Below are 20000 nucleotides of genomic sequence, written 5' to 3'. Positions count from 1 at the left end.
CGGAATCCCAGCGCAGACTGTCATTTTGACCGGATTTCCACTCCACATGAGAGGCAAAATGCTTTTTTTTTTTTTTTTAATTAATTCATTTTTTTAAATAAAGGTTAACAGGACAAACATTTTCCCAAATGGGACCGTTTGCGGCATCTGGAGTTTCCCCACTTCCTGAGGACGAGCTGCATGCATTTCCGAAAAAGCCGCACCTGTAGTCCGTCCCCTCCACGCCGGCGTAGGTGTACGTCCTCAGGCCTCTGTCGATGTAGCGCTGAGGAGGCAAAGACAAACGGGTTACTGCTCGTCAACTTGGTGAAGGAATACACAAAAAGTCACTTTAACAGTGTGCTGGGAGGAACACCACCGAGGTGAAATGTGTATTTTTTGTGAATTGGTGAAATTCCTGATTCGGTCCGTGTTGTGAGTGCCCATCACACGTCATTACCTCATCCTGGGATTTGACCAGCGTGTGTATTGTGTGGTTGCCCCTCAGTCCATTGATCATTTTTTTCCTGATCTATTATTCACAAAAATAATAAAAAAAAAAAAAAAAGGATCAAAAACGGAATAATACTCTACATGAAATATTTCTGATATGAATTGTACGCTGTTGTCCAGGATTAAGAGCATCTCATTTTTCTCACCTCGACTTTGACCTCGTCCTCCAGCTCTGCGTCCAGGAAGTCCAGCGTCACCGGCTCCTGGAACTTGGGATTCTGCAGGAGCCGCGAGGCAAAAGGAGGTGAGAGGTACAGCTGAGACAAAGTACGAGGAAAGTTCTTTTTGGACTTTGTTTGCAAAATAGAAACATTATCGGAAGCAGCAAAACGGAAGGTATTAAAAAACCCTGGGTAGGGGGTCATGGTAGCGTTAGGATTGTGATGATTCCTTCACGATTTTTATCGATCCGATTCATTAGATGCTCCCTTACTAATTCCTCCTGTATGTATGTGTATAAATATACAAAATACATACATAGAAATAATATAAATCCTCAGGCATAATGAGACTAAAAACTTTTTTCAATATTTAATAAGTAGTTGCTTTTTTATTAATTTTATTAATTAATTTATTTATTAGGATTTAAGTGAGTATTTTTCCCAATAATTAAAAAATAAGGTTAAGGTTAAATATCATTCAATAGTGTACATGATCATGTATTCCCACAGTGAATTATTTTGTAGGCATTCAGCATTTTTCAGTCATTTCAGGTGCTTTTTTTTTTTTATTAATCCTTATTAAACTAGTAAAGGTGCTGTGTAGCTACTCATCAATTCCAGTGAACAAGGTAATTGTGAACTAGGTTCAAAAAAGCAACATTCACTACGGAATAGTAGCTCAAAAGGGAGGACCTGCGAGGACCATCTACACCCGTTTTACCTACGAGTTCGGCTCGTCGGACGCCACAAAACTGTTCTTCTCATCCATCGTATTATACCTTTAAATTCCGAGAGAAAAGCGGCGCGCTATCTCTGAGGTCAATGGGAGCCGTGCGGCCTACCGCCGGTCCCTCCGAACACGCCCTTCGCAGCCATTCCCAACAAACTCATTTAATGGAGACTTGCAAAAATAACACCGGGAGGTGCCAAATGAAGCAAACGCAGCTAGGCCGGTGCGTCAGATAAGCACGCTATCCTCACATCGCTTCCTCGGCTCGGCCAAACTGCTGCTCCAGGGTAGAAACCCAAAACATCTCGATGCAAATATCACGTTTGATCCACGCGGCGTCGGCCAACTCTGAAATACGATCCCACTGCAATGTTGCTGTAAGGACATCTGTCCCAGAGATTACTGGCAGGTGGCATTGAACATGGTGCTGTGGTAAGTGGTTAAACCTTAACCCGCTGACAGTATTATCATTATGTTTCTGGAGCAGGCAGAACCAGAACCAGGAACAAAAAAATGGCAAAAGTCACATTTAACTCCTAAACCGGGGGGGGAAAAGAGATCGCGGCGTCGCAGATCGGCCGCTGTAAAGTGACGGGACGTTTGGTTGAGGGGGAAAAAGACATTTTCGGGGCGAAAATGAGATTACCAAACGAGGTGGACGCCCCCCCCCCCCCGGGGGAGGAAACGTGGCGTCCCTCTGGACCCGCAGCTGAGCGATCGGACATACGTACCTTTGGCTGGAGATTGGGGTGGAGCAGCACGTAGCCGTTGGGGTCAATGGCGAAGTAGTACCCGTTGGGTCCGAACTGTGAGAGAATGTGGAAGAAGGAAATACGAGAGCTTTAAAATAAAAAGCGGTTTTATACGACATTGTGTGAGTGTGTGTGAGTGTGTGTGTGTGTGTGTGTGCGCGCGTGTGTGTGTGTGTGTGTGCGTGTGCGTTCTTACAGTAAAGCGAGGCGTCAGTCTCTTGATGTCTTCCAGGGAGACATCGATGGCCATCACCCCCAAGATGAGCTGACTTTGAAATTTCTGACAGATGACACAGATATATATATTAAAAAAAAAAAAAAAAAAAAGAAAAGCCGCCACAGTTAGCACAACGAGCTGCTATCGTGTTTCTCAGGGATGATCATCGACTTTATTCCTCCTCCCGGGCGCGCTCGTTCTTTAGGTATGACTCAAGTCCATCTGTCGACCCCCCGCCCCCCCAGCCCCTCGAGTGATTTCCAGAGGGGATGTAAAAACTGGACAGCGCCTTCCCCAAAAGCCCGACACGCCACCGTGACTCACGGACTCTGGGTGGAAGATATTCTAGCCTCCTCTCTCTCTTTCTCTCTCTCTCTCTCGCTCTCTCTTGATCATCTTGAAGCACTTAGCTACCGGATCACATCGGCGCTCTTGATCCGCGGGTCCGATCCGGCTCGGTCGCCCTTCCTGTGGAAGCGTTTGGGAGGGCTGCGAATGACCACAGGCCATCGACGAAAAAAAAGAAACCGTGACGGGGCCACAACAAAAGAAAGGGGGAGGCGGAGGGGGAGGGGGCACGACACAAAAAAGGACGAGACCCTAATTGTGGGTATTCACAGCGTGTTTATTGTTTAATTTTTTTATATATTGTTTGGGGGTCTGGAAAACATTATGCTGTGTTCCTGGGGTCAAAGGGTCACGCTTGAAGAGAGACGGTGTCCTCTGCTCACTGTATGGATGGTTCGTACAGACTGGATGGATCAAAATGCTCTACGTTGATTTGCGCATGGATTGATCGTCATTCTACCAAGCAGCGGCATTCAAAACGGTAATCCGTGGGAATATTTGCTGCTGCTTGGCCATTTAAAGTGGAAATCCGCGAGAATATTTTGTTCTAAATCAAAATCGTTTTTTATTTTCGCCAGGTGCATTTCCATACACAAGGAATTTCTTCCTCGTAAATCCGTATCTGATGCTTACTTTAGCTGTCATCACGTAATAAACAGCCGTTCAAGCTTTTTTTTTTTGCTCTGCAATGTGCTCCTCTATAATGCCGTTTCCGTCGCTGGTGGCGGGGTCCGCCACAAAGAAATCTGATGAGTCGGGTGTAGTTGTGGTGGATATGGATAAACATTCACAGAAAAGACCCTCAGCAAACTCATATGAAAAAAAAAAAAAAACCCCAGAAAACTTTTCGAATGGAATTCTGGGACGTGTAGTGTCACCACCCAACCACCCGACACAGACGATCTGATGGAGCGCCGCTTCAAGTCTGTTTAAAAGTGAGGAATACTCCAAAAGAAAACCAACAAAAAAAACAAAAAAACTGAGAGCGGAGCTCAATTACAGTAACGTGAGTTACTACCACTGACAGCTTGAACAACTTTGAGAACAGGTACTGTGAGGGAAACGCTAAATGGCTCACGTGGTCACCTTATTCACGCCTCTCTCTTTATCGGCTTTGGTGTTGGTCTTGTTGAAGACTGGCAGCGTTCCCGTGATCACCAGGCCCAGCTCCTAAACACATGGGGACACATGGACACGGTTTATACGACAAATAAACCAAACTGTCTGGACATACACTAGTGTACAACCTGGTTTATTTACCATAGCTCCGTGTGTGTGTGTGTGTGTGTGCGTGTCTGTGTGTGCGCGCCTGTGTGTGTTAAAGACATAAAGCGGGCATCTGGTTTTTCACTACCGCGGTGATTGATGACACGAACGGAGGCCGAACATCTGCAGAAATACGGACAGTGCGCATCTTCCCCGGGTGCCACGGGGGACGAGAGACAACAACCGCCTACGGGAACGGCCCAGAAACGCGTCGGCCCGGTCTCAGGCGCGACGAGGGCCGACTTATCGCCGGCGCTGGCGGCCGAGGCGCAATAAAGCCGCAAGGTTCGGCGACTTCCCGCAGCGCCCAACGAAAATAACTAACAAGTCGTCTCGGTTCACGAGGCCGTGCGCGTAGCTGCCGTTTACCGCCGCCGCCGCCCCCCGAGCGCGGGATCTATTTCGGGCGCTCGACTTCATTAAAGCGGCGTTTATTTACATAAGTCTGATTTGTAGGAATAACACTCTTTATCGCACGATTGGACGAAGGCCTCGGCCACCGGGATTCGGCCGCGTTTATATAGAAAACAATCTATATGAGAGACGGTATGTCATCGTTTTTCCCCCTCCAGGAACAGAGCCAAGTCATTTCCACATAATGCATCACTATACAAATAAGAAACACCACCGTGTGAAACCATTACACGAAGTTAAGGAAAAAGTCCACTTTGTCGAAATGCACTCTACAGGTGTTAATTGTGTGTCCGCACCAGTGCATCCAGGTAGACGTTGGTCCATTGAACCTGTTTGGCCTTCTTGTCGGCCTTGACCATCGGCCTGCCCAAAACGTCGAGGTACTCCTGCGGGAAAAGGAGGACAGTGAGACGAGGAGCAACACGTGCGTGCACAGCAACCATCCCGCCGCTAGAGGGCGCCGAGAGCGCGCGAGGGAGCAGCGTTCTCTCAACGGGTCCGGCCTCAGGATCCAGATTTTGCTCCCAAGACGTTTTGCCGCAAAACCCAGACATAACTCAAGATGTGTATCGGTCCAATATATATGCCACAATGAAAACCGCGGTAAACCGCCATGAGCTTTGTGCAGGTTAAAAAACACAAAGTGAACGAAAAAGTGCAATAAGGGCTCAAAACAAACACAGTAAAATAAGATGTTATTGAAACCGTAGCAAATTATTTTGCGAGCTTCCAAAATGCCGTTTTATCTAGAAGGCAAAAAAAAAAAAAAAATCATAATAACATCAGGATAACAACAGATAAACCACTGGCATATACGCCCGCGTTCCAGTCAAAATGAACCAGCGACCTCGTTCTGGATCGGGACCCACCAGTTGAGAACCCCTGATACAGAGTAACAGTGTTCTTGGTGTTTTTGGAAGTAAAGGGGCTTACCTGAGTGTTGATCCTGATGGCACCTATGGATGGAATCTCATAGTAGTAGCCTGAAAGCAAGACAGATTAGAATTAAAACATGATGAATAAAAATGAAATATTTTGAGAAAATCACAGAACAGGAAAGCGTTTGGATGGTTTGAGAAATTAATCATGATAAACGCGTTATGCCACTTCACTATATTCTAGAGAAATCCTATATTTCCCCCTCACGCTATTTATCAGCTATGTCAAACAATTAGGAGATTTAGCCTTGTATTTGGGTTTAAAAAAAACCCCTAAAATCGTAGAATTGTGATTGTATTTCAGAATGTGACATCAGAAGTTGATCAGAACTCTGGAACCTTTGTTGGTGCAGGCCATCCACTGTATTGGTCCTTTGTCGTAGTTGTGTTGACCCACGGAAAAGGTGAAAATGCGCACCTGCGGGAAGAGGAAAAGTGTGACAAGTTGAATGCAGGCAAGATGCAGTACGACAAGACTCAAGATTCAGGAGGTTTTTGGGGTTTTTAGCAGGGGTTTCAAACACGTCTTCAGACCCTCCGGGCAGGGCAAGGCCCTTTAAGATCATTTGTTATTTGGATCTACAGAGTGAAGTACAATGTGTGTGTGTGCATGTATGTGCGCGTGTGTGTGTGTGTGTGTGTGTGTGTGTGTGTGTGTGTGTGTGTGTGTGTGTGTGTCACTTCCTGTCCCACCGTCTTGTTGGGGTTGTACTTGTCAAAGATTTCCTGTGCCCTTTCCTCTCCCCCGTCGGTGAACAGCATAATGATCTTGTTGCAGTTGGCCCGCGACACGTTCAGCTGCGGGACACAGACACGCGCGCAGATATTACTATCCGTATCCATGTGTTTTTCAGCAACACAGCCTCGAAATAAATGAATAAAGGTCAAATAATAACTAAAAAAAAAAAGAAAATGTAGAGTTGACAAATATTCTCATTATGTCGACAATATTTCGCATTTGGAAGAGCTGCAGATATCAATGCAGTTATAATGGAAAATAACAAGCATTTGCAAATTCCATAAATGCTCGCTTTTTTTTTTTCCTGCTGGGGAAAAATATGCCTCAATCTACCAATCACACACACACACGTGTGCCTACACAAATTTGTAAGATAGAATCTGAGAAACTAGAGTTTAGGAATGTAATTCCCTTAACAACCAGAAGAGGGCGAAACGTGCCCACGCTGGATGAAGATAACGATCATCTGTGGTGGGAAGTTGAAAAGGCCTTTGACACTAAGCTTGTCACTGTATTTAAGTACATTTTTCAAGCATCTGCACTTAAGTATCTTTCGTTTCGCAGACCTGGACTTTGGAGTAGAAACTGACTCTCCATATACTCGACATATACTGTATACAAATACATATACATATACAAAAATACATATACAAAAGAACGACCGAACCCGACGCCTTGATCCTATCTGCCCACTGACACAAGGGGACGGGGACACACACACACACACACACACACACACACACACACACACACACACACACACACACACACACACACACACACACACACACACACACACACACACACACACACACACACACACACACACACACACACACACACACACGTCCATCCGCGTGTGTCGGTGCCGCGCCGAAGCCGGCTTGTACCGGGGCAAGCTGCTGGAAGGCCAGCTCGAAGCCGCCCCTGTAGTTGGTGATGCTCTTGGCGGTGATGGCGTTCACGGCCTCCCTCAGGATCTTCTTGTTGCGCACGTTGGCCTGCACCAGGTTCTTGAAGCACGCCGCCTGCGAGGCCATCTTGTTGAACTGGAGGGACAGAGGGACGGCGGGCGGGGAGGGGGAGGAGGAGGAGGAGGAGGAGGAGGAGGAGGAGGAGGAGGGAAGGATGACGGGAGGCAAGAGGGAAGGCACTCGCACATATTTGCTGTGTTAAATATGTATGTTTTTTTTGTTTTTTTTACGTCTCCCTTCGTTGTGCTCTCTGGGGCCGAGAGCCCACTCCATTTGGGGTCAGGAGAACACCCCGGTTAATCGTACTCTCTGAAAATCGATTTTGTTTTTAGGGTTGGGGGGGTTATAATTAGCCCATAGAGGTTCGTATAAACCTTTTTTCGAAAAAAACCTGAAGAAAATCCAAAAGAATTTACTACGTGGGACCAAAGCGTCTCAGTGCAAAATGACGTTATGTAATGTAATAATGAATGTGAAAATTTCGGATATATGCAATTAAATAAGCACAAACCGAAGGGAGCTATAAGTGGAAACCACAGGGGTGTCAGGAGAGTAGGAAGGGATGGCAGAAATGAAAAAAAAAACAAAAAAGAAACAAAACAAAAGAAAAAAAACAAAAAAAACACCCAAAAACAACAGAACATGACTATTGAGTCGTTTAGAGGCTGAGAACAGGTGGTGCAAGAATGAAATGAACGCATCCAGTGTCAGCGCAGTTATTGATGAAAAGCAAAAAGCCGGAGGCGCAGATGGATCTCGATCAAGTCACACACACACACACACACACACACACACACGTACACACAGACACAATCGACTGAGGATCAAGATGCTGCTCATTAATACCAAACATCTGTTTTGGCTGAGAGCGCCGGCAACCGATAATGATTCGACAACATGAGCACACACACACACGCACGCACACACAAGCACACACACACACACACACACACACACACACACACACACACACACACACACACACACACACACACACACACCGGATAGGGGTTGTTTCTCGAGCCAATTAGCAATGGTTGTGTATGTGCATTCATGTCTATGTGTGCTTGTATGTATTTAACCCAAGAGGAGTGCAGTCTAACACCTAGTTGCGCTCTCTCTCTCGCTCGCTCTCTCTCACACACACACACACACACACACACACACACACACACACACACACACACACACACACACACACACACACACACACACACACACACACACACACACACACACACACACACACACACACACAGTCAGTCGTACAGGTGAGAATAGATCTATCCGATGCCACTTCCTCCCCTGTAGCCCTGGCTGGAAACCCGGCTGGCGCTGCATTATTCTCTCAGAAGGCTCGTAGGGGAATCTGGCTCAGGGCTGGCTCCGAGCCATCAATATACTTATGAGCCTGCCTCCCGCTCTAATTTCATTAGCCTCAAAAGTTCTTTTCAGTTAGCTAGTTAGAGGACTCCAAACTAAAATAAATAAATAAATAAATACATAAACCATCGCTTTATTAAGGAAATGGAAAGGAAATGTAATTAAAAATATCCAAAGGTCTGGTTCATATCGAAGTCGAGCCTCTGAATGAACCCCGGAGGGAAAGGAGGGGCGGAGCGGTGGAGACGGGGGCAGAACGGATAGGAATGAGCAAAGGCAACACCGATGGAGGCGGGGAACTGCCTTTTTTTTTAACGTGTGATTTTGGAGGTACCGGATCTTAACGGCTTCACGGTTTCAAAGGTCGTCCCGGACTAAGACCTCGTCGAAAGTTGAAAAACCGCACCGAACTCCTTCTTCTACAGACACATTGATACATGAACCGTTCGTCACATCCAGGCTCGGCACCTGAGCCAGCATCACTTAAATACGGAGAGATTCAACCCCTTAGCCAGCGTCGCGTGGCCCCTAGGGGCCTCGGCACTGAAACAGTTTGGGGAACCCCTGTGGCGGGGTCGATTGTTTGGATATTGGTGCCTTCTTCGGGTTCAAGCTCGGCGGAGGAAAATAAAGAGTCAGGAGGGAGGGAGGACAAGAGATCAAGAAAGGAAAAACAAACCCGGGCTACAGCGTTTCATTTACTAATGGACGGGAGGCGCTGACCCGAGCGCCGCGCTGGGAACGGAGGCGATCCAGAGGAGACGGCTCGCTTTTTCTACTAAGCTCCCCAGAGGACAAGTGGAGATATACGAGGCGTCCGTCGCGTCAGGAAAAGCCCAATTCATTTACGGGAGAGAGAGAGAGAGAGAGAGAGAGAGAGAGAGAGAGAGAGAGAGAGAGAGAGAGAGAGAGCGAGAGAAGGAGAGAGAGAGGAGCGTCTGGGAATTTCACTCAGGGAAGTCGGGCGCAACGCCGCCTTCTCCACACTCCATCCTCCTCGGAGATCGACCTTGTCTTGCGCGCGTGTCGGGGGAAGGGTCGTTTTTGCTTTTCCCGCGGCCGTCGCGAGAGTGGGGGTCGATCGATCGAATCTCGGACACAGCTCGTAAACGCCACCCCGCCCCCCACGCTCCACCCCCCGCGTTGTATTTCTTCCGACCGACGCCTTTTTGGGAAGAACCATGAATCTGTCCGGGCCGACTGGGCGTTAAATGCAGATGGATGGAGATTTCCCTCGCTCTGGGTGTCGCTGGATTTCGATGGGATGCAAACGTTTGACGATATAGGTCACCCTATAGAATTCACCCTCGGGGTGCGTTTCGGGGCTTCTTGGGCCGTGCGTCATCCACTCTCTCTGCGCAAATGTGCTTGGCCTTGCAGAGAGCTGTAGAGCAAGGTGGAGGGGAAGAATTTTTCCTACCCGATAACCTCCTTGGTCGCGCAAGCACGCACGCACACACACTCACAAACCACAATGAAATGAGTCAAATGCATGAACACACCAAGTGCACATGCTTGCACACACACATGCAGCCACAATGAAGACCCATCCTTTTTTACGGTGCATTGAGTCCATCCCAAAGGTCACAGCATGTTTGAACCAATGATTCAAAGCACACGGGTACGGCCGCTCAAACCCATGTTGCCCACATTAACATACAGCATCATGTGCGTTTAAAAACGCAACGCATGCGACTATACTGTATACCTCGAGTATAATGCCCTTAACGGCCGATTTGAAAAGATATATATATACAGTATATTTTTGCCCTGGGCCAACAATTGTGTCAGGCAAGCAACTTTGATGATGTCATCAGAAAGAGCCCTGCGAACACCAGCAAAAATAATAATAATAATAATAATAATAATAATAATAATAGACAAAGCAAAGCAGATTATGATGCAAATCACTTTGGTTGACTCCCAATGATTGAAAAATAAGGCTTATGTTAAAAAATGCCAGAGTTTTCTTTTAAGACATTTCGTGGGCGATGCTAGTGTGCAACAACGGCAACAATGGTTGCCTTTGTTGCAGTGAGATGCAGGGTCAAAAATGTGTTGAATATGCTTTGCGTTGACAACTATTTTTCACAGCCTTGATTGGCTGACACTGCTGAATGTCGTCAAAGGGCGATCTTACAAAATGCAATGTATCTGGACGTAAAAAACGGAGGACGTCGACGAAGCGGACTAGCGACTGCCATCGCGACGAGCCCGTCTGGCGGCGACATTGACATAGCAGAGCGGTGTATACTTACATAGACCACGTTGACGTAGTCGTCGTCGGAGAGCGTCTCCAGCATCTCGCTGACCGAGGTCCGGATGAGTTTGAGGGTGAGCCCCGAGATGCTACCGCTCCTAGAAAACGGCGAAAAAAAGGTGCAACTTCATTCTCCCACGTGCTCGGCGTTTGCTCACTGCGACTCTTTGACGGGAGGAGTTAATAACACACGTGGGAAAGGCAAAAAACGAAATGAACTAAAAATGCACTTAAGGATGAATCACGAAACCGTTAGCCTTGGCGACGCCAAGACTTCCACGGCGGAAAACGCTGCGCCGCGGACGCATCAGCGAGCCGTAATTAAGTACAAAGACAGCGGCGGTCCTCTCTACCCCCGCCGACCCCGCCACTCAGCCGTCTACCGCCGCGGCAAAACACCGACATCATTATTTCACATTAAGGATAAGAGCTGTGAGCCATCATCGCCTCTCCACTAACGAGTCGGCAAGCGCAGGAACCGTGAGCATAAGCACAAAGTGAGTCACTAAAAATCTCAGCGCCGGGCGTCAACACCAGACTACTTAATGATTGTTTTTTCCGGACACAGGCTCCGGCTTGGGATCCTACGGTGTAACTGTGCCTGTTAATTGGTTCCTGCGGTTACAGGCGATGGAAACATATGGGGTTGACGGGGTTGACAAATATGCGGGCGGAGGCTTTTCCGTTTAACGTTCGTCTCGCAGATCCGCGGCGGCGGAACCTTATTTTCCCCGACGTTCCGACGCCTTGTCCGCCCGGAGACGGCGCCTATTATCCGCGCCGCCGTCACCGACCTCCGAGCGGACGGTAGATTTCGTCTTCCCGTTCGGCGTAGCGACGCGCCACTTAGCTTCCGGCGCCGGGGACATTTAATTGCGGCAAATCTGCAGCTTTGCAGCGCACACGGGACGCGCTCGTTTGACTGTTGTGGAACACAGCAACGTCTTTAAGACGTCTGAGTTCGGAAGAGTTTTTCCCATTTCGGATTCCTCGCTTTGTGAACCGCAAACACCTTAACTACCTTAATTTGAAGGGTGTGAGTGTGAGTCGGAGGAGGCAATAATGAGGCCGGTCTCCCCCCTGTTTGAAATGCCGGTTGTTATTTCCGGGGAATGTTTTCGGTTGGAAAGGTGGGAGAGTTTGAGTGGGTGGCTGTGATGGGGGTGGGTTGTTAGCATCAGGACCCCCCACCGCCACCACCACCACCGAGGTGCGATGTAAAAGATGAATCAGGACTGTGTCACTCACGCGTCCACCAGGATCAGCATGTCCTTCGGCGACGCCGCCCCCTGAATGTACCTGGTGAGCAATGACCGGACAGAACACACACACACACGCACGCACCCAACACACACACACACACACACACACACACACACACACACACACACGCACACGCACACGCACACGCACACGCACACGCACACGCACACAAGGGGTCACGGATACGGACACAGAATACAGAGATGCATTTCCCACTGTGTTCATATTGTACTTCACATACATTTTAAAGCGGGGGACTTTTCATAAATGTATTTATCACTACCATTTGCACGCACTTTGTAAATACTGTCTATTTCTGTCTATTATATCGCACTTTTTATCTATTTAAACATTAGAATTTTTTAAATATATCCTAACATACAATTCTATATACAGTACTTATAACTGGATTATGCTAAAATAGCATTTTCTAATAATTAGTCAGGCAGGCTTAACCCATTCAGTATAATAATAATAATAATAATAATAATAATAATAATAATAATTATTATTATTATTATTATTACTATTATTGTTATTATTATTATTATTATTGTTATTATTGTTGCTGTTGTTATTGTTGTCATAATAATAATAATAATAATAATAATAATAATAATTATTATTATTATTATTATTATTATTATTATTATCTTAGCGCAGGTACACAAATATAACTCCTGTTCCCATTTTGAAAGCAGTCATATCTTTGAGGGCCTTAATTGCATTTCTTCCCCTAAAACCCCTCAAAAGACAAAGAGTCGTATCTTTCTTTGTTCCCGAGCATCGCTGGTGGACGGCGGGGCTTTTAAAGCTAATGAAATTACATAACAGGGTGAAAGAGAATCTGTGGCTCCAGGCCAGACGTCACCACAGAACTATTTTTTTAGGAGCACAATGACGCATTTTCTATGACCACCCTATGATCCAGCTCAAAACCTCCAGATTTTAAGTGATGCAGTTGCTCAAGTGGGGATCTTATTGTTGAGTAAGTGAGGAAGTGCATGTGTGCGTGTCCCGCTTTTCAATGATAATGCGTGACCCTAAAAGTTGTGTGCAGTGCGTATCTGCGTGCACGACTGTGAAAATAGAAGATCAATAGCACCAGACTGACATAGTAACTAATAATAATAATAAACTCTCATCTCCCATCTTCCATACGTACCAGGGACGTCTACGCACGTCGTACAGGTCGATCTTATTGGGCGTTTTACTTGAGTCCATCCACGGGGAGGCTGAGGAGAAGAAAATAAAAACATAAAATCTCCTTGTTTATGGCACTTTTTGGGGCTCACGAAACAGACACATTTTGACCAGAGCAAAGAAGTGTCGGTGTGGCCACTTCCTGTAAAATCGGTGAGGTTCGGCTCCAACAAATAACGAAGTCGCAGGAGCATAACAGAGCCGTGATTCCCAACCTTGGGGTGCGCGACCCCCCACAGTAAGTATATGTTTCCTAATACTCAGATATTGGTTCAAATATCCACAAGGTTCAAATATAAATTATAGAGTAACAAGATCCATGACTGCACTGTATGTTATAATATATTGTACCCACAAAAAGACACGGAAATAGAACCAGTGACCGCCAGCCGCCAATAAATACATGACAAAAAGAGTATGACGATGCTTAATTGGAGTGAATATAAGATTGAATCAGGTTTGATTTAAGTGGTCTCTGAGGAAAAAAGAGTTAAGAAACCCCTCGCAGAGAGGACAATTGAAAAAAAAACAAAAAAAAAAAACCCTGTCTAGGTTCACATCCCTTTTTTTGTTTGTCGTCAACTTCAATTTCACAAAACTTAGGAACTCAGGAAAATATGAATGCTTATATTAATATCTGAATACTTGAACATGTGAATACCGCAGTGCTTCGGTTCCTGTGTGATTTAAGAGTGGCGTGTGGAGCGTAAGCTGACACCAGACAGAACAAAATGCAGATGAATTGACTGGGGCTGCGATTCAGCCTCCCTATTGGCCACCGAGCCGCTCACCTGGGTAGTAGCGAGCCAATCCAGTAGCCGAGCCGAACACCTGCCACAGGAGCGAAGGATCCTCCTCTTTGTTTTTCCGAAAAACGTCCTCCAAGGCCTCTGTCCAGTTGAGCTCATTCAGCACAATAGTGGCTGTAACACACACACACACACACACACACACACACACACACACACACACACACACACACACACACACACACACATAAATGCAGTGTACAGAAGCAGAAAATAAAAAAGCACAAATGCACAAAATGTCAAGTCTCAACAGTCTTTTGCTCTGAAAAGTTTCACTCTGTGACATTCTGAAACACAAGTTGCATATTGAACGCACGCACGCACGCACGCACGCACGCACGCACGCACACACACACACACACACACACACACACACACACACACACACACACACACACACACACACACACACACACACACACACACACACACACACACACACACACACACATTTCCCAATTAGGATGTTGACAGTGATGGAGGAGACGCAGTCTCCTCAGAGATATTGAAAGTGACATCAATCGGCTTTGATGACATGCCTGCACCGCATTGACTGTTTCTTAACCCGCACGCACGCACGCACGCACACACGCATGCACACACACACAGGGAGGGATACTGGGGAAGAGACAAACAGGGATTGAATACACCCTCTCCCCTGGTAAATTAGTGGTCATCAAGGGAAGAGATTTAAAGTTAAAATGCACAATTGGTTTCATTTTAGACCCAGTGCGGCAGTAATTGGCTAAACACTCTGACACTTTAGTTTGATAGTAATCGTAATAGTAGTGTGTTTGTAAGCCCCAAAACCCCATTTTCCCACCCTATATTTCACCGACAATTATAACTATGTCCTTACATTACAAGTTCATACTGTACCAGGGTTGTAGCACTAGTCTACTCCTACGTCCACCCAGCACACATCCATCTCTCGGTTTGTGAGATTCTGTGACACATGCAAGAACCCCCCGCATGCGCCTCAATGTCTGTCCGGCCAAAAAAAACCCAAAAAGGATTCAGAGCCATTGGAGTGTGAAACAAAGGAAACACTCCCGACGTCGTGAGTGAATTCTAAATGTCAGGTGCTGCTCCTGCACCAATAGGCAAGCACACGAGCACATGCAATAATACATGCGGAACTGGTTCTCTGAGGCAGAGCAGGGAAACGTGACTTGAACTGCTTCCTGTCCCCCGCTTTAGCCACATACTGTATGTCATCCCCCTGCCCGACACCAAAAACCAGAGGATTAAAAAAGGGATCCACGGTATGTTTAAGTTGATATCCATTGACGTTAATGTCCGTTCACATTCATCTTCACCACGTATCCCTAAATAACGTCATGTATTAAAAAAAAAATTAAAAATAACGACTCTCCGCACAAATAGACAAGGAAGCAAATTTCTGATCTTGAAATCGTATTATTAGAAATCTTTGCTCTGACGGCGAGATTGAAGGAACGGGGATTTTCTTGAATCCTATGTTCACACACTCATCTTTCAGAATGAAGCCACGAGGACATTTCGGTACAGTGTTTTGAATTAAGCCTTTTAATCTTGTCCGCTTACATGGACATCATGGCGTCTTAACGAATAAGAATGTTGGAAGGGATGACAGACGTGGGGGGGGGTGGCAGGAAATGAGATTAGGAGCGAGGAATGAATGGCTTTTTGGCTGCGCAGTCCGCCTTTTGCTGTAAAGGCGCAGTCCGACTGTACGGTCGCAGAAAGGACTGACAACAGCCGCACGGCAGCGCTCCACAGCCTGTGATTTAAGCCAGAAAATTATAAATATTGCAGCCAATCAGTCGCTGTGGATCGCTCGGTACTTCCAATCAATCCCATGATGCCTCCGAATTTCTACCCCTGCATAGCCCATCCTATAGCCCTCTCCATGCTCTCCATGCTTGGGCTGCAGAAGGGGGAGTTAAGGACCGGCCCTGAATGGCTCCCCTGGGTTGGGTAGTATGTCTGTGTGTGTGTGTGTGTGTGTGTGTGTGTGTGTGTGTGTGTGTGTGTGTGTGTGTGTGTGTGTGTGTGTGTGTGTGTGTGTGTGTGTGTGTGTGTGTGTGTGCGTGCGTGTGTGTGTGCAGAGCCTGTCCACGTGATGCCTTGAGACTATTTGTCCAGGCCTGTTCCCGCTGCTCCCCATGGAACTGCCAGAAATGGATTTTGTACGACCGGTTGCAGTGACATCAGTCACAAGGGGGGAAGTCGGGGGAAGAGGGATCTTGGAGATTAACTGTGAGTGCTTGTTGTTTTTCCCTCTAGATGATACCATAATAACAAACAAACCGCTCTTGAGATCCATCAGCAGACATGGGCTTCAGTGGCCACTCGCTAAGTGGCGGAGAAGCAGAGTCGAAATTTGCGTTACGATCATTACACAGCAAACAAACTGCAATCCGACTCGTCGCGAAAATATACTGTGAAGAGAATGGCCGTGACAAAAAATAAAATGGTAGATAAAAAGGGAGGAAACATGTTTGTTTGTGTCTTTGCAAGGGATTGTTTAAGTCAAGTCGATACAAGCTTATTCACACAGCCCTTAAGCACAGTGCAGTCTCAAGCTTCACATTTCACAAATAAATCAGTGGCATCCCTTGGTCCCTCCACCTCCACGTAGAAAAACGTCCAGAATGAACACTGGGGGGAGGGGGGCAGGGTTGCAATAGATGTCAATGGGCAACATTATTAGGATTATATAACAAGTATTAGGTTATATACTATGTATATTTACACTGCTGTAAAGAGAATGAGTGCATTACAGCACAGCCGTGGAATGGGAGGCTGATAATCGATGAGATGCAGAGCTTCACCTCACAGACCACACACAGCAAGCCGCTCAGATTTTCACGGTGTCAGGACTAATGCAGGAGCACAGCAGAACACACGCACGCACGCACGCACGCGCACACGCACACGCGCACGCGCACACGCACACGCACACGCACACACACACACACACACACACACACACACACACACACAGAGTAATGGCCAGGAGAGGTGAGGAAGGGCTGTGGCCTCTAATCGAAGCCAAACACCGGAAACAAACCAGAGCTTCAGCATAAACACATCCATCTCCGTGGAGATGTGTCTGTCGCGGCGCCGGAGGGACGTATCGCCGCGGCAACGCGGGCGCCGGTCAGGCCTATCTGGCACGGTGTCAGATTTTCAGCAGTGAGTTGGTGTGCGCGATTGAGATGGTCTGTTTGTGTGTGTCTTTTCTTTGCCCCGCGCATGTGAGCACTCTATCCCTAATGACCGACAGGGCATATCCATCAAGGCAGGGTCATGCAAAGCTAACCCGACATTGCCTTAGAGACACATCAGTCACAAGGTCAACACTTCCTCGCCGCTCTTCCTCGCGATCAGAGGGCAACACTAACCTGGATCCCCCAACGTCCTACAGAGTCACTGTATCATTGGAGAGACTACATATATGCTACACAGGAGTTAGGTCTCTGCTGAAAACAGAGATAAAAACTAGGGCTGGGCAATATGAAATGATAATATTTAACCTTGTGACACAAGACCGTCTGGAGTCGCGATATAGTTAAATGTTGTTGTCAGGGAAAGATTTTCTGAACTCCATAGAACCTTCTAGCTTTCAGTGTGTGAACGTCATTATGAGAACGCCAATAGTCATCCTCAAAATATTGATATCCCTTTTCTTAAAAAAAAAACTTCAGCCGACTTACAGAGAAAAAAGGTCAAATGAAATTGTCACTGCCTAGGTTTTAAGCAATCGCCGCAATGTAATAGCATGCTCTTCAGCGTCCCTCTGGCTCGCACCTCGAGTAAGCTGGGATCAGGTCCAGCACCTCTGGGTCTAAATGGGAATCGGCAGGTGAGGACAATGAATGGATGTGCACCAGACACGCCCAACTGCTAGGAGATCATGGGGCAGGCCCAATATGTTTCCCAGCTTATGGAGCCCCCGGAGTGGATTTGGAAAGGAGACGGCTCTGTTTGCCCTGTTGCCACGGTGACCCTGATGGCTTGAGGCTTCCAGGGGGCGGTAGCTCAGGAGGTAGTGCTGGTCGTCTCGTAATCTAAAGGTTGCTGGTTCGATCCCAGGCTCCTCCTGCTAGCATGCTGTAGTGTCCTTGAGCAAGACACTTAACCCCTAATTGCTCCTGATGGCTGCGTCCGTCAGTGTTTGAATAATTGTAAGTCGCTTTAGATAAAAGCGTCTGCTAAATGTAATGTAATGTAATGTTCCAAACACGGATGGAGAACATTGCCAGGGCCCGAACACAGAGGTGGAGGCAGAGTTTAACAGAACACACAATAAAATGAATGATTCTAAAGAGATGACCCACTTAGGAATCAATGACATGACAGAATGATAATCAATAGTACAGATGAAATTCAATCGATCCCATAAAATCATGAGTATGTAGCCACCGAAGGCACTCAGCTCTTGGAGTTCGTGATTATACAGTGATCAAAATATTATTGATCCCTCGGGGACATCTATCCAGTGGGCAGCCATAGCACGTTGACTGATCAACTCAAGCTCTAGAGCCAAAGCCTTGTTCAAGGGCATCAGCAGGAGTGTGCACGTGACTTGGATTTATTTTAAGGGTGCGAAGATACCCGTGTGAACATAAGGAGCACATGCAAACTCCACACAGAAAGGTCCAGGTCGGGTTCAAACCCACAACCTTCTTGCTGTGAGGCTAACCACTCAGTCGCCATGCCGCCATAGACGTTGAGGTTAATGGTACAACCACAACGTTGGAGTACAACGAATTCCCATGAATGTTGAAATAAGATAAGGATACCAGAAAAGAGAGGGGGAACAGCTCTCCGATGGCGTACCAAGCACTGACTTGGTACTTGGTGGCAAAGTAATTACTGGTTAGGCAGCTGAGATGGCGAGAGACCTGTAATCATCATATCAAGGAGGGCCATGCACTCACAATAACACTTTACCGCTTCCTAATTCCTGTCTCTCTCACTCTCTCTTACACATACACACACGGCAGATGTTGTCCAACTATCAAACAGAATACATTAACTCCCATGAAAGGAGTGAAAAGGACAAGGAAGGAGGGATGGAAGGGAAAACAAAATGACAAAGGGAAGGATAATAAGAGGAAGGACGAAAGAAACAACTTGTGTGTGTGCGCGTGGAACTAAAGCCCTTGACAACACGGGAGTGTAAAGGATGAGTGTAAAAAGTGCACGGCCCTGATGAGTATGTGTGAAAATCAGCCTCGGGGTCCCGAGGAAGTGTGGAGCCATCACACACTCATAGGCAGCAATAGCTGGGGGAGTTATGGATTCCAACACACACACACACACACACACACACATGCACGCACGCACACACACAACATGGCTGAGCTGGGGAGAATTGAGTTTGTCATGACTACAACTACATCATCTAATCTGTTTCTGTAGTGATCATTGAGTATTTAAGCCCAAACAAGCCTTACGTTTCCACCCTCTTCACGTCTCCATTTGGTCAGGTTCAAAACTCCAGCACCTCCACACCATCACCTGCTGGTCTTCCATCACCACAACCACCAATGGCAGGACATTATCTTTAGCACCGCGCACCGATCCAACCAAATTCCACTCTTCAGTCTGACCTCTGGGGTTGTTGCTACGGCTAATCCACATGGTTGACTCAAAATACTGTAGTCTCGAAATAATACTTTGTGAACCCTCTGGTCTTCTGAAAACACAGGGTACCTCTCCAAATGTTGACGCCTCTACCTTCAAAAGGATTTTCCACCCTTCCCTCCACGCCACCCCCTGCCCAGTTCCCAACCCTTCTGAGCAATTTGCTGACAGTTGCTTTGCTGCGGTCAATTTAAATGTGACTGACCAATGCAGTTACTTTGGATAAATGTCTCTGCTAAATGACTAAATATGTGATTTTTCTGAGATGTCACGCTTTGTGGACCGGAGAGATTGGTTGATTACATTAAACCGGTAATTTATCATAAGCTTTGAAAAAAAAAAAAAAAAAAAAATGAAAAGAAAAGAAAAAACAGTTAATAGCACGGAGGAAAATCCCAAAATGAGAATTCCAAT

The 20000-nt window shown here is 46.7% G+C and overlaps 1 protein-coding gene across 1 annotated transcript in view; it reads right to left on the bottom strand.

Moving 5' to 3' along the window:
- Nucleotides 1–20000, bottom strand: part of LOC307246486 (voltage-dependent calcium channel subunit alpha-2/delta-1-like) — a 93349-nt gene that overhangs the window by 29968 nt on the left and 43381 nt on the right. Inside the window, exons 7-21 of the mRNA XM_080022421.1 lie at nt 13932–14063; nt 13103–13172; nt 11923–11973; nt 10673–10772; nt 6948–7106; nt 6012–6116; nt 5658–5736; nt 5314–5363; nt 4677–4766; nt 3787–3870; nt 2332–2415; nt 2115–2189; nt 639–710; nt 440–511; nt 204–265 (exon numbers count right to left, since the gene is read on the bottom strand). Of these exons, the coding sequence (XP_079878547.1) occupies nt 204–265; nt 440–511; nt 639–710; nt 2115–2189; nt 2332–2415; nt 3787–3870; nt 4677–4766; nt 5314–5363; nt 5658–5736; nt 6012–6116; nt 6948–7106; nt 10673–10772; nt 11923–11973; nt 13103–13172; nt 13932–14063 (1285 nt within the window). The remainder of the gene's footprint in view (nt 1–203; nt 266–439; nt 512–638; nt 711–2114; nt 2190–2331; nt 2416–3786; nt 3871–4676; nt 4767–5313; nt 5364–5657; nt 5737–6011; nt 6117–6947; nt 7107–10672; nt 10773–11922; nt 11974–13102; nt 13173–13931; nt 14064–20000) is intronic.

The sequence above is a fragment of the Zeus faber genome (genome assembly GCF_960531495.2).
Source record: "Zeus faber genome assembly, chromosome: 21".
NCBI lineage: Eukaryota > Metazoa > Chordata > Actinopteri > Zeiformes > Zeidae > Zeus > Zeus faber.
Note: the sequence above shows the minus strand (reverse complement) of the source record. Positions and strands in the feature narration are given on the sequence as shown.